The sequence below is a fragment of the Melanerpes formicivorus genome, unplaced genomic scaffold, assembly GCF_026170545.1.
Source record: "Melanerpes formicivorus ecotype bairdi unplaced genomic scaffold, bMelFor1.0.p_v2 SCAF_3, whole genome shotgun sequence".
Classification (NCBI taxonomy): Eukaryota; Metazoa; Chordata; class Aves; order Piciformes; family Picidae; genus Melanerpes; species Melanerpes formicivorus.
The window spans coordinates 42913573-42928844 of NW_027142355.1; the positions used below are offsets into that span (position 1 = coordinate 42913573).

General features: G+C 46.8%; 1 protein-coding gene across 1 annotated transcript; it reads right to left on the reverse strand.

The window, feature by feature from the left end:
• Window positions 1-7581: 7581 nt before the first annotated feature.
• Window positions 7582-14551, reverse strand: MED21 (mediator complex subunit 21). The gene is made up of 4 exons (XM_068170890.1): window positions 14466-14551; window positions 14042-14156; window positions 12444-12544; window positions 7582-8030 (listed from the first exon to the last, which is right to left on the reverse strand). The coding sequence occupies exons 1-4, from the start codon at window positions 14505-14507 to the stop codon at window positions 7854-7856; spliced, it is 435 nt and encodes a 144-aa protein (XP_068026991.1). The 5' UTR covers window positions 14508-14551; the 3' UTR covers window positions 7582-7853.
• Between the last annotated feature and the right edge of the window lie 721 nt (window positions 14552-15272).

The window sequence follows — 15272 nt, forward strand, 5'->3', positions numbered from 1 at the left end:
GTCATTGGAATGAGCTGCCTGGGGAGGTGGTGGATTCACCATCACTGGAGGTGTTCAGGAGGAGACTTGATGGGGTGCTTGGTGCCATGGGTTAGTTGATTATGTGGTGTTGGGTGATAGGTTGGAGACTATGATCTTGAAGGTCTCTTCCAACCTGGTCTGGTCTATTCCATTCCATTCCATTCCATTCCATTCCATTCCATTCCATTCCATTCCATTCCATTCCATTCCATTCCATTCCATTCCATTCCAACACTCAGCATGACCATGCACGTGATTAAGCAAAATATCTTCAGGGAAGTGATTCACTGGTTTGGGTTTTCTTGCATTATACACAGTAAGCATCTGAAAGTGATGCTGCTTATAGACAATCTGGGATAAAAATATACTCTCTGTGCATCCTCTGTTAAGTAATCCAATTCTGCCTTTATCCCAGGAAGGCATCAGAAAAGCACAACTGTAAGCTGGCCATCTTGCCATCATTATGTTCCATCTCCTCCTGCTGAGTCAGGTCATTCTGATGAATGCTACCTTCTGTGAGGTTGTTCTTCCTGAGCATCTCTTAGAAGATGGTGAGACTCATGATGTCTTGCCTAGCTGTGTCTAGTTTAAAGTACTGAGACCTGTCTTGTCCTGTTGCTCTGGTTAATTCATCAATGGACAATTGATTTAGAAGGAAATTTTCCTGTTCATAGTCAACTTGGTGTCCTTCCTGCTTGGATGTGTAGTACACCAAGATACTGGCTCCCAGGATCATATTTCTGATCTTCCACCCATTCCCAGCACAGATCTGATGTCCTGGTTTACCGTGTGTCCTAACCAACAATTAGACCTAAGCAAGTCAATACTGAACAGGTCAGCCAGGGTACATCTTACGGAGGGTGGGGACTATCACCTCATCTATACAGGATTCAAGAACTTGCATGCTCTTCAGATACAGACTGAAGGCAAACCACTCTGTACAAGAAGCAAGGAAATGTGAGAGGAAGCAAGTTGGTTTAGTGACCTCTTGTTTGTTTTTCCCCATGAGCTGGGAGCCATTGGGAGCCATGAGCCCAACACAGTGTTTTATGTGAGACTTCATGTGTGGTCTGCAACAAATCATTAGTTGTCCTTAAAGAAATGATGCTCTGTTGTCATTTGAGCCCTCGAAAATCAGCCTGAAGTTCACTGAGCCTGCAGAGTCATTTGCATTTAGGAGCATAGGGACGAGTCATAGAAACCCTCTCAGCCTAAGGGCAGGAAGCATTTCAGTATTTGTGAAAGAGAGTGAGTGCTGAGCAAAGGCAATTTCAAAGTCATTATCAAATTGCAGTGCCAGTAAATAATGTGGTATCATAAATGTAGTAAATAATTTGCATCCACTTTCCACATTTTATTACAGCCTCTGTCTGGAACTTGAAGTGCTACATCCTAACCCATTTCTGTACCTCAGCCCTGGGGAAAGACCAAAGTTTACTGTTTGTGTTTAACTCTCAAAAGTAAAAATCAAAGAAGGCAACTGCATCAACTTCCTGCCACCAGGGGTAGGGAAGGCTGCCCTCTGATGGCATCTTTGCCACATTCAAATCCTTCTTTAACTGTAAAAGCAAATCCCTTGAACCTTTGCCCTCTTTTTATCCCTGATAACCTTCCTAATACTGAAGAGAAAATACTTTGTCTGGAAGGCAAGGGTCCCAGGCTGTACCCAGCTCCAGCAGGGCAGCTCATACCAGCATGGCTAGCAGGATGGAGGGTAGAGAGGCTCTGAGAGGGACCTCGACAGGCTGGACAGATCGCCAGAGTCCAAGGGCAGGAGATTGAACACATCCAAGTGCCAGGTTCTGCACATTGGCCACAACAACCCCAGGCTGGGGTCAGAGTGGCTGAGAGCAGCCAGGCAGAGAGGGACCTGGGGGTGCTGGTTGATGGTAGGCTGAACATGAGCCTGCAGTGTGCCCAGGCAGCCAGGAGGGCCAACGGCATCCTGGGCTGCATCAGGAACAGTGTGGCCAGCAGGAGCAGGGAGGTCATTCTGCCCCTGTACACGGCACTGGTTAGGCCACACCTGGAGTCCTGTGTCCAGTTCTGGGCCCCTCAGTTTAGGAAGGAGGTTGACTTGCTGGAACGAGTCCAGAGAAGGGCAACAAAGCTGGGGAGGGGCTTGGAACACAGCCCTGTGAGGAGAGGCTGAGGGAGCTGGGGTTGCTTAGCCTGGAGAAGAGGAGACTCAGGGGTGACCTCATTGCTCTCTACAACTACCTGAAGGGAGGTTGTAGACAGGCAGAGGTTGGTCTCTTCTCCCAGGCAGCCAGCACCAGAACAAGAGGACAGTCTCAGGCTGTGCCAGGGGAGGTTTAGGCTGGAGGTTAGGAGGAAGTTCTTCACAGAAAGAGAGATTGCCCATTGGAATGGGCTGCCTGGGGAGGTGGTGGAGTCACCATCACTGGAGGTGTTTAGGAAGAGACTTGATGGGGTGCTTGGTGTCATGGTTTAGCTGATTCGATGGTGTTGGCTGATAGGTTGGACTTAATGATCTCAAAGGTCTTTTCCAATCTGGTTAATTCTATTCTATTCTATTCTATTCTATTCTATTCTATTCTATTATATTCTATTCTATTCTATTCTATTCTATTCCTACTTCTACTTCTATTCTATTCTATTCTATTCTATTCCTACTTCTACTTCTATTCTATTTTATTCCTACTTCTACTTCTATTCTATTTTCTCTCTATATATCCCTTTGGCATACAATCTCCTTCCCCAAACCTTGACAGTAGGTGTGATAAAGCCCATGGCTAATGTGTTTCTTATCTCCTCTAGAAGCTCCTGGTTACAGATTCTCTTTCACCAGACAGCAGCTCTTTTTTTTTTTCACTGGAGAAAGCACTGCTTATGCAGCAGCATGAAGAGGCTTTGAGCAGCAGACCCAGCTGTGAGGGCAGTAGGAGGGGAGGACAAAGGCCAGAGAACCTTTGAAGGAGGTGAGCAGGGTGAGGGTGTCACTGGAGACTGGCAGACACCGACAGCTCCTGTCAGACACCCACAAACTGGTAGAAATACATTGAGGCCAGGCAGGTATGGGCTGTAGAGAAAAGCTTTGCAGAGCAGATGTAGAAAAGGTTGAATGGGATCATTTAAGGATCTGTCTGCCAAGAGCTCAAGGTGGTGAAGCCAGCTGCATTAGCCTAAACTCAGTTTAAATGTAGAAAGGATGATGGCTTGACAAGATACAGAGAAGAGTAGGTTAACAAGCAGTTGTGTGACATCTGCAGTATTACATATGCCATCAACCAGTGAGTTCTTCATCTCTCTCTATCTCCCAGCTTCTGACAGAGTAATTGTGCTGTAATTGCAGACCATGGCTTAAATAATAAATTTCTTTTTCAGAGTAGTTGGAGGTAAGTTTGAAATATTTGAGCCTATATTTCTCATGAGCCTGTAAATAGCCTTAATCATCCACATATGGCCCCAGGAAGGTGTTGGACAAGCACATAATTGACTGACCAGAAGTAGCGGGTACCAGATTCTCCTCCGTCTAGACACCCACCCTGGTTCTTAGGTGGCATGCAGTAAGCCTTAAGTGGAGAGAAGTTTTTAAAGGGTGATATGGTGACCCTAGTACTCAATAACAAACATTGCACACAATGTTGTTCTCTTCTCTATTATCTGCCCTTCATTTACTTTAATCAGCTCCTGAATCTTGCTATCTGTTTCTAGTGGCTTCCTGATTAAACTCTGTTACAGGAATATTTAGGTCAAGCCAGCCTACCATGAAGAAAGGCAAGAACTGTATCTTATCTGAATGTCTGTGCCTGCGGAGTGAACCTGAGAACTCCCTGAAGCTTTTCAAATGTTATTATTCATCTCCCTGCTCAGCACCTGAAGCTGTTTTTAACACTGGTACGCCAATGTAGGTATCTCCAAGCCTTTGCAGTAAGCAAACACATCGGCCTCAGGAAGGAGGCTGCAAAACCTGAGCAACTGCCTCTCCAAAAAGACATTAATGAAACTGTTGTGATTGGTGAGGAATGTCTGGTCAGCTTCACTGTTAACACAGACCAAACTATTCAACCTTCTTACTGAAGGCAAACTTGTGGACAGCTCTCCTGGGATGACATTTTCCTGGGCTGACATCATTCAGCAGTAATTTCTTGTAAACACTGTGATGAAACATGAAATGAGCATGGGCCAGTCAGTCAAACAATTAGTCCTTAAGTCAATAAAAGTAATTTAAACTTCCTTCCATAGATCTGAAAGAAAAAGTGGAATCAGACTTTTGCACTAGTCTGAGGTTTGGTGCCTGAACACAGGGCTTTCATGATTTCTTACCTAAGGCTGCATAACAAGCTCTATAAAGCCAAGCTAGACATTCTTTCTTTGAAAGAGCATGGCTTTGTCGAACAGCGAGTCAGCATCATCTGACAGATCAATTTTCTCTCAGTGTAGGATGAGGATTTTGCATATCAAGCTCTCCATGGGCACCTGTTGGAAACTTGGTTCACTACAGCATGGAATTTCACACCACACATAGGATCAGCTTGATGGGCTTCCAGTGGAGAGAGCTGTATCACAAAAATCTCATCAATAAGAATGAGGCTGACACCAGATACCTCAAGTTTTCTTGTCCTTCAGATGTGCCTTTCTAGAAAGGGCACAATGACAGTCCTTAATACTCTCTTGGTCCTTTCTGAAACAGCCAACGTGCCTGGCATCACAGTATCGTTCAGGTCAGAAGGAACCTCAGGTGTCCACTTCAGCCTGCTGCACAAACTGGGTCAGCTGTGAGGTCAGATGAGGTTGCTCAGAGCTTTATCCAGCCTTGAGAAACTTCTGGGATTGCCAACATCTCTGAGGACTATGTTCCAAAACTTAACTGTCCTAATGTTGAAAGGCCTGTTCCTTGTGACCAGTATGAACCTCTGTTGTTTCAATTTGTGTTCACCATCTGTCGCTCTTTTGCCATGCACCTCCATGAAGGGGCTGGCCCTGTCTTTTCCGTAACTTCCCCTTAAGTATGAGCAGGTTACATCCCTAAAAGCCATCTCTTTTCCCAGCCTAGCTCACTCAGCCTCTTCTCATGGAAGAGGTGCTTCAGTTCATGCCATTGTGGTGGCATCTGCTGAACTTGTAGTTCATCCACATCATTCTGATGTTGGAGTCTACTAAGTGCAGAGCAGAGCCAAGTAATCACTTTCCTCAATCTACTGGCTGTACTCCCACTGATACAGTCCCGAATGCTGTTGGCCTGACTTTTATTGCCAGGGCCAGCTGCTGGCTCACATTCAGCCTGCTGTTTGCCATGACCCCTAGGTCCTTTTGAGCACTGCTGCTCCCCAGCCAGGCAGTCTCTGGCCTTTATTGTTGCAAAGTCCCAAAATCTTTCAGTATCAGTTCTCCAGGGATGGCCAACCCTCCTCATGTTACATACAAAGCTTAAGTTTCCAGATTTCCAAAGACCACCTGCAATAGGCGGCCAGGATTAACTCCATAGAGACAGGAAGCTGAAGTAAGTGTTAATGCACTTTTTCATCATCTTTACAAACAAGTGCAGCTGCATTCTTGTATCTGAAAATAAGGCCAGCTGCTGCGAGGTGTGCTTTTGCTCCAAGCCTGGTTGTTTACTACTGTAGTAAAGAACATCAGTTCCTTATGTTTACTAAACTGATTCCAACATCTTTGACAGTAGGCTGCATGTATTCCCAGCATGAGAAGCTCCTCATTTGAAGTGGCTGAGAAAGTTATTCAATGGATTATGCTCTGTGCTGTCTTTCAACGTAGTTTGTAACAGAGCAGTACTCCTTGTCTAACATAATATGCAGTACACTTTCATTTCTAGCTCAATCCCTTTCTTCTCATGATGCTTTATCTCCATTTATTCTCTTGTCTAAACCGAAGGTTCCTTCTATTGCTCTCTCACGTGTAGCTTGATACATTTGTTAGCAGCTGTTACACCAGAATGCTCTCCCCAACAGTGACAGTTTGGAAGCAGTCAAGACTGCTCAGGGAAGATAAGCCACCTTTTGCCAAAGGCATTGGCTTCCCCTTTCCAGGTTTTTTTTTGGCACTGAAAGTGGAGTGCTAAATGGTACAGACCCAGTCACCCTGCATGCCCCACAATTCTTGCATGAATAGCCCCCTACCATTACCACTACCATTACACAGTGGTTTCCAAACAAAGATTTTAAACCTCACCAGCAGGGGCAGGACAAATCAGCGTGTCTGAGAAAGGAGTTCACATGTCCAAACCCCAGTCTGATGCTTTGTACCTTAGGCAGCTGGAGCAAATCAGTGTTTTTTCCTTTGTGCCAGAGCACCTCACCAAGTGAGCTGCAGACTGTGAAAGAACAGGTATAGCCTTACAACAGATAGTCCAGCAAAACAACATACAAGAACTAGTGGGGTTGTGCATCTTGCAGTGCTACTCAGTCACCAAAACACTACATCAGGTCTCAAGAGAAAAAAAGAGCAATTTTGGCTCTCTTGCCTTACTGAATTACTTAACTGCACCACAGACTGCATCTCTATTAAAGTTGGCAACGCTCACTACACTAGACATGAGTAAGGTACTGATTCTCTCTGGCTAAGCTAGGATGTTAAAAGAACTGTATTGCTACTGAAGAAGTACACCACCTCCCACAGAAAAGGTTTCCAAATGTAACAGAATTGAGGCAGAGTCATAGAATCGTTCTGCTTGGAAAAGGCCTTTACGATCATTGAGTTCAACCATTCTTGAACTCTACCAAATCTGGTCCAAACCCATGTCCCTCAGCACCACATCTCTGCCTCTATTTTAGACACCTTCAGGGATGGGAATTCAACAACCTTCTTGGGAACCCTATTCCAGTCTTTTGAGAACCCTTTCAGAGAAAATGTTTCTTCTGATATCCAATCTAAACCTCCCTTAGTGCCTTGAGGCCTTTTCCTCTCATCCTCTCTTGTTACTAGGGAGAGAACACCAACACCCACCTCACTACCACCTCCTTTTGAGGAACTGTAGAGAACAAGATCTCCCATCAGCCTCCTTTTTACCATACTCTTAAGCTCATATGGAATTCTGCACTAGGTTCTGGGCTCCCCAGTTCAAGGACAAGAAACTAGTAGAGAAAGTCCAGTGGACAGCCACTAAGATGCTGAGTGGGACTGGAAAATCTACCTTATGAAAAAAGGCTGAGAGTTGGGGCTGTTTAGCCTGGAGGAGACTGAGAGGGATCTCATTAATGCTTATAAATACCTAAAAGGTGCGTGCCAGGAAGAGAAGCCAGGCTCTTCTCAGTGGAGCCCAGCAACAGAACAATGGGCAACAGACACAAACTGGAACACAGAGTTCCATATAAGCCTGAGGAAAAAATTCTTCCCTTTGAGAGTGGCAGAGCACTGGAACAGACTGTGCAGAGAAGTTGCAGAGTCTATCTCTGGAGGCATTCCAAAGCCACCTGGATGGGTTTGTGTGATTTACTCCAGTGACCCTGCTCTGGCAGTGGGGTTCAATTAGATGATCTTCAGAAGTCCCTTCCAAACCCTACCCTTCTGTGATTAGTATTTTCCTTCTGAAATCCTTTTAGGGACTACAGTTTGTGTAATCAAGGCAACCAACCAGACTGAACTCAGACATATTTATGAACAGAAAGCTGAGAAATGAGTATTTTAAGTCAAGGAAGCATACATAAATCCATGTAGCTCTAGACCAGTACCACCAATTCTACAACAGAAGTGCTCCTCACACAAAACCTGCAGTGTGAGGTTTGATAAAAGATGTTGTTAACAGCAACCAGAGCACTCGAGAGCCCCAGAGGAGCCAGGCTGGGCTCAGAGCTGTGTGTCCCCATAAGAAGTGGCCGCTGGGCTTTGTGGGGCTGCTCTGTCACCCGGTGCTATGAATCGGGCAGGGGCTGGCTGTGAGAGCCACTCCGCGTCTTCAGTTGCGACTGGGCGATGTCTGCCAGGGCACTCTGGATCTTCTCCAGCAGCATATCCCCGCGATAAACGACCTCCTCCAGGCGGGCAGCCGCTTCGTGGTTTTCTTCTTCCAATCGATACAGACTGGCAGCCTGTAAAACAAAAGGGAGAAGGGTAAGGATACTTAACTGGAACACACAATTGACTGAGCTACTAAAGGATGGGGACGAAACGGGGAACGCTCCCTAGACAAGAGCAAGATTCTCTCTTCAGCCACCGAGTTGGAAAGAAACAATGTGTTATGAGCTGTAGCCTAAACCAGCACGCAACCACGTGGGGGAAACAGAGTTCATGAAGACTGGAGTAGGCTGCCCTGGGAGGTGGTTGAATCCCCATACCTAGAAATGCTGCAAAGATGCAAAGATGTGGTGCTGAGGGACATGGTTTAGCACTTGAGTGAAGATCTTTGTTCAATTAACTGTAATTTTAAAGTTGACATACTTGAGTATGCTAATGAGGAAAACAAGTACATGCTTAACATATACAACTATGTTACTCAACTTTCCTTCCAAACCATGCCAAACATCACCTAGAAGGCAGGGATGACTGGGGCTGGGGCATAAAACCCACGAGAAGGACATCTCTGTGACGCTGACTGTAGCACTGTGGAGCGTGCATGCCGCTAGCACTGGTGCCAAGGTCAGCAAGTTGGGTGTGGGTGCAGCGTCAGCCAGCACCACCACCAGCTGCAGCAGCTGAGACTGGAGAGGACAGAGACAAGGAAGCTCTATGGTCTATGATCCTTTTTTCTCCATCCCAAGACAGGGACACCTTTCTTAGTGAGGACTGTACCTTCTACATATGGCTTAACTTTTGCTACATTTCTAGTAGGGCTATTGCAAAGGTTTGCACCTCTGACTTTGTCAGGTGTTAACCGACACCATCTTGCAGTTAGTGCACTTAGCACCGGCAAGCCTGAATCTGTTCTACCTCTTGCTTTGAAAAATCACTTGATTAATGTGTCAGAGCAAGTCCTTGCTGACCTGCAAAAAGTGGAGGCAAATGTTAATTCTGCCAAAGAGTTCCAACAAGAGTCCTGGGCTCTGAGTCAGACAAACATTAGGATTTTACCCCTGATGGACAGAATTCCATGATTTTATACAATAGAGGTTAGCTCCTTTCATATTAAGGCTTACTAAAAGGTAGTTAGCAAGCACTGTAACTTAAACTGCTCCATTAAATCATACATTTCAGATGAAACTGTATTGAACTGAAGAGTCGTGGCTCAGTTGGTAGTGCATCAGACCCTTAATGGGAAGGTCGTGAGTTCAAGCCTGCAGTGGGCAGTGGTGTCCTCCCTACTCTAGTCATGAGGTCTGTGGTGACAGGTTGGACTCGATGATCCTCGAGGTCTCTTCCAACCTTAGTGATACTGAATACCTAACCTACCCCCAGTATTTTGTTACAGACTGCTTTTAAGTTACACAAGATGTAGTGAAATGAAACATTTTGTGGAATGTAGCATTCTAACTTCAAAATATTTCAACACTTTAATATATTTTCCAAACTTAAAACCACCCAAACTTGCTTTAAGTGGATAACAGAAAAGGCAAAAGAAGTGATTTCATACAAAGCAGTTTTACAGGTCCTTAAGAGGTCATGCTTAAACTAACTGGCAAATTCTATCCACATAATTCACCTCCAGTTCTGCAACACTGAATCCTTCAGTGAAGGCTTTAAGGACTTCACTGCCCTTGGCAGAATGGCTAAAGCAAGAAGGTATGACATAACTTAAGTGTGAAATTTAGAGTCCAGCCCAGTTGTTGTATAGTTAACTGTAGAAAAGCAGAGATTTGAGCAGAGTATGCATGACCAATATCACTGCAAGGGAACTCAAAAAGGACAAGGAAGTTGTGTTTGGCATCAGCTCCTTTTATCATTTAAGACAAGCCTGAGATTTGAATGAACACCAAGACAACCTTAATATGAAAAGCAAAAAAACAATCAAATAACCTCCCCAAACAACACAACCAAAAAATGCAACAACAAAAAACAAAGGACCCCCAAAAAGAACAGAACAGACCAGGTTGGAAGAGACCTTCAAGATCATCGTGTCCAACCTATCACCCAACACCACCTCATCAACTAACCCATGGCACCAAGCACCCTATCCAGTCTCCTCCTGAACACCTCCAGTGATGGTGACTCCACCACCTCCCCAGGCAGCCCATTTCAATGGGCAATCACTCTCTCTGTGTAGAACTTCCTCCTAACCTCCAGCCTGAACCTCCCCTGGCACAGCCTGAGACTGTGTCCTCTTGTTCTGGTGCTGGCTGCCTGGGAGAAGAGACCAACCTCTGCCTGTCTACAGCCTGCCTTCAGGTAGTTGCAGAGAGCAATGAGGTCACCCTGAGTCTCCTCTTCTCCAGGCTAAGCAACCCCAGCTCCCTCAGCCTCTCCTCACAGGGCTGTGTTCCAAGCCCCTCACCAACTTTGTTGTCCTTCTCCGGACACCTTCCAGCAAGTTAACCTCCTTCCTAAACTGAGGGGCCCAGAACTGGACACAGGACTCAAGGTGTGGCCTAACCAGTGCAGTGTACAGGGGCAGAATGACCTCCCTGCTCCTGCTGGCCACACTGTTCCTGATGCAGGCCAGGATGCCATTGGCCCTCTTGGCTGCCTGGGCACACTGCAGGCTCATGTTCAGCCTACCATCAACCAGCACCCCCAGGTCCCTCTCTGCCAGGCTGCTCTCAGCCACTCTGACCCCAGCCTGTAGCACTGCCTGGGGTTGCTGTGGCCAATGTGCAGAACCTGGCACTTGGATGTGTTCAATCTCCTGCCCTTGGCCTCTGCCCATCTGCCCAGCCTGTCGAGGTCCCTCTGCAGAGCCTCTCTACCCTCCAGCAGATCAACTCCTGCCCCCAGCTTGGTGTCATTTGCAAATTACCAAACTACACCCAAAAAAATAAATCCCAGAGCACAAACCCGAAACATAGATTGTCTTAAGGCCATCTCTATGAGCCAAACACCTATCTGCCACGTCCCACCAAAACCTCTACTGCCTGTTTTAGGGTGTTTCTAGCACCTTCAAAACATTTTTTTAAAAGCATGTCAGAATATTTCTTTTCAAGGTTGCACCAAGTTAAACAACAGAAAACAAAAATCATGACTAGCAACAGAATCCAAGCTCAAAATTACACCAAATGAAAAAAGGTTTGGAAATCTCATGAGACAAAACTCTGCATTAACAGAGCAAGCCACTGAGCATCACCTCCAAGGAAAACATGTTCCTACTGGATAAACAGCTCCTTTATCTGGAGCAGCCTGCTTTCCCTGCCTCAGCTGACACGATGATCATGCCCTGCTCAGTCACAGAATAAGCCTGTAGCTTGTCTGCAGGGAAAAAAAACAAAGGCAAAAAAGCACTGTCTTCAGCTATTAAATACACAGTGACATCAAAGTGCTGATGTTAACAGGCCCCATTACTGTGCTCAGCAGTCATTGCTACTAGCAGTATCTCCACATTTCACAGAATCACAGAAAGTTAGTGCTTGGCAAGGTTCTTTAGCCTGGAGGGGGCTCAGGGGAGACCTTATTGCTCTCTACAACTACCTGAAGGGAGGTTGTAGCCAGGTGGGGATTGGTCTCTTCTCCCAGGCACCCAGCACCAGAACAAGAGGACACAGTCTCAAGCTGTGCCAGGGGAAGTTTAGGCTGGAGGTGAGGAGAAAGTTCTACACAGAGAGAGTGATTGCCCATTGGAATGTGCTGCCCAGGGAGGTGGTGGAGTCCCCATCCCTGGAGGTGTTCAGGAGGGGATTGGATGTGGCACTTGGTGCCATGGTCTAGTCATGAGGTCTGTGGTGACAGGTTGGACTGGATGATCCTTGAGGTCTCTTCCAACCTTATTGATTCTATGATTCTATGACATTGAAAGATCATTCAGTCCAGATCACCTAGAGCAGATCACACAGGAACATGTCCAGGTGAGTTTTGAGTATCTCCAGAGAAAGAGACTCCACAACACACCCTGGGCAGCCTGTTCCAAAGTTTTACACTCACAGTGAAAAAAACTTTTCCTCATGTTAACATGGAACTTCCAGTGCCTCAGCTTCTACCCACTGCCCCCCATCCTGTCATTGGGCATGACTGAGAAGAGCCTGGCTCTATCCTCTTGGCACTCACCCTTTATATATCATTAATACAGTACATTAATGTTTATAATGTTTATAATGCTCCCTGCCCATGGCAGGGGGGCTGGAACTAGATGATCCTTGTGGTCCCTTCCAACCCTGACTGATACTATGATAATCTGAACAACTGAGGAAAATAATAGGGATAGCAGTTTCCAGTAAGCTAAGTTTAAAACAGTCTCACTGCCTATCGTCTTATTTAGAACCAGATTCAAGGTCAGCATTTCCACTAAGCCTCATGAAAACAATAAATAAATCAGGCTTCTATTAATTTTCCAGGATTACCTGGCCAAGAGAGTAAAAGTCCTGTTTTCCAAAAAGGGAGATGTTTTCCTTATGTTTTGATCTTGTAATTAAGGCAACTCTTACCTGCAGAGCTGCTGTGGATTCCTCACTGGGCAGGGAATCGATCAGAACATCGATATCTTTCGCGGTTCGTGCAATCAGCGCTGCAAACAGCTGGGCATACTCTGTAAGAAAAGGAAAGTCAGGCTACATCATGAGAAATCAGCATGACTCTGCACACACAGCACAGAAAATTCAATACACTTCAAGGATACAGGTGTTAAAAATTCCCCTGTGTGAATAAAACAACAGCATCACAGCTGACAGGAACCCGATTAGAAAGTGAAAACAGTTTGATTCCCATTTACTAATGCCTAACAAGTGTCCCAGGCACTACATCAGCTATTGATAACCAACAAGAAAATTCATTTAATTTTTCAATCCTTGCCTTGAAATCTACCACTACAGAAAAAAAGAGAACACTGCAATGTAAAGATAACAACTCAAACCAGATGGATTATATAACTCATGGGAAGCAACAGATCACCATCTTTTAATGAAAAATAAAATGAATTCCTATGTGGCCATAGAAATAAATTAAATTGCCCCTGAGAAACGGGAAAGGATTGGAAGTATCTGGAATAGTGTGAGAAGCAGGACCAAGGAAGTGATTGTCCCCCAGGACTTGCAAGTGGCGAGGCCACACACCGAGTACTGCACTCAGCTTTGGGACCCTCCACAAAAGAAAGACATTGAGGTGGTGGAGCAGATACAGAGAAGGGCAACTAAGCTGGTGTAAAGTCTGGAGAAGAGACTCCACTGTCTGTAGGTCTGCTGAGGGAATGGTGCTCATTAAGTGTGGAGAAAAAAAGGCTGAGGGGAGACTTTCTTGCACTCACAGCTACTGGAAAAGAGGTTGGAGCTAGGTGGATGTTGGTCTCTCCACCTTAGTAACAAATGATAGGTTGAATGGAAATGGCCTCAAATTGAACCAGAGGAGGTTCCTGAAAGGGTTCTCAAAGGTTGGAATGAGGTTGCCAGGGAGGTGGTTAAATCCTCATCCCTGGAAATATTTAGAAGAGGCAGACATGTGGTACTGAGGGACATGGTTTAGGACCAGACTTGGTAGCATTAGACAATAATTGGACCAGATGATCTTAAAAGATCTTTTCCAACCACAACTATTCCATGGTTATTAGAGTAACCTTTTAGAATAAACCTTTTATTAGAATAAACCAAACCAGGTTGGAAGAGACCTTCAAGATCATTGTGTCCAACCCATCAACCAATCCAACCCACCCAAACAGCTAACCCATGGCACCAAGCACCCTGTCAAGTCTCCTCCTGAACACCTCCAGTGATGGGGACTCCACCACCTCCCCAGGCAGCCCATTCCAATGGGCAATCTCTCTCTCTGTGTAAAACTTCCTCCTGACCTCCAGCCTAAACCTCCCCTGGCACAGCCTCAGACTGTGTCCTCTTGTTCAGGTGCTGGCTGCCTGGGAGAAGAGACCAACCTCTGCCTGTCTACAACCTCCCTTCAGGTAGTTGTAGAGAGTGATAAGGTCACCCCTGAGCCTCCTCTTCTCCATCATTCTACAGAGTACCAACTCTGTATTATAAGATGTACTGTATCAGAACATGCTCACACGCTTTTAGGAGATGCAGAAAGACAGACTTGCCTTCCGTTGGATTTGCAGGCTGATCTTTGTTTATCGCTGTCTGAATGTTGCTGAAGGAGGCTGGGGGCCCACACTGTTGCAACACTCCAATGGCGTTACAGAACTGATCTGCGAGCTGTAGGAGTAGAGGCCGTTAGTTTATTCCACCACCAAATCTATTTCAGTGGATGCCACGCAGCAGCCCACCTCCATCCCGGCGCGTAGGTGCGAGCACATTTCCGCACCTCTTCCTAGGGGCCTCTCAACAGTGGGAGAAGCGGGCAGGAGGGGATCGCACACACGCAGAACGGCCAACAGCGGGCCTGGGCGAGGCAGCAGAGGCCGTGGAGCAGGAAAGGAGGTAACACAGCACCCGCCGATGCTCCCAGCCGGTAAGATAAACAACGGGACTTTGGGAAAGAGAAAAGGGCAAAGCCCACCTCACCGAGTTCACCGCATCCTGCAGCTGCGTTAGGCGATCCGCCATGATGCCACCGCCCACTTGGCCGAGGGCGCAGCCAATAGAGCGCCTGGATATTGGGGTGTCGGGGGCATGGCGAGGACCTCTTTCCGGTGTGGCCAAGGCAGGCCTGGCGCGCCCCCTGCTGGCTCGGCGGAGGCCCCGTGCCACCTTCGGTCCCACGGCCGGGCCGCAGTGGCTGCAGGGAGGACGCCGCCGTTTCTGAGCGCCAGGAATCCGCGTTCTGGCACACTTTCCTTTCTTGCCTGTGCTTGGCAGCTGTAGAACGGCTTCGCTGGGGTTAGGCAGGCCCCGCTTTGAGTAACGTGGTGCTGCGGCAGCGGCGAGCTTGGCCAATGGAGTGCTGTGGGCTGTGCCAGGGGATACCGTGGCAGGGGAGGGCAGGGCATTGCCAGGAGGTTCTTCTGGAGGAACTGGGATTTCAAACCATTAACTCTCAGAAACATCTGTCTATGCTCATAGAACCGTTTAGGTTGAAAAAGACCTTCAAGATCATTGAGTCCAGCTGTAAACCTGACACAGCGAAGCACGCCAGTAAATCATACCCCTAAGAGCCCCGTCTATTCATTGCTAAATGCCTCCAGGGATGCTGACTCCACCAGCTCCCTGGGCAGCCTGTTACAAATGTGTCGGGGTGTGAACCTCCTGCTTCCTCAGCCGCAGTAGAAGGTTGGTGTGCCAGGGATTGTGCAGCTTTTGCAGTGTCACTCTGACACTGGATGAAGGCAGCATCGCTGCTGGGATGCTCCAGTCCAGCCCTGAGCTGAGCAG

Excerpts from the sequence above, each read along its gene's own strand:
- MED21 (XM_068170890.1), bottom strand. The coding sequence starts at position 14,507 with ATGGCGGATCGCCTAACGCAGCTGCAGGATGCGGTGAACTCG. Across the intron at positions 14,157-14,465 it reads TGCAGGATGCGGTGAACTCG|CTCGCAGATCAGTTCTGTAA; the intron begins GTGAGGTGGGCT and ends CTACTCCTACAG. Across the intron at positions 12,545-14,041 it reads GCCTGCAAATCCAACGGAAG|AGTATGCCCAGCTGTTTGCA; the intron begins GCAAGTCTGTCT and ends CTTTTCTTACAG.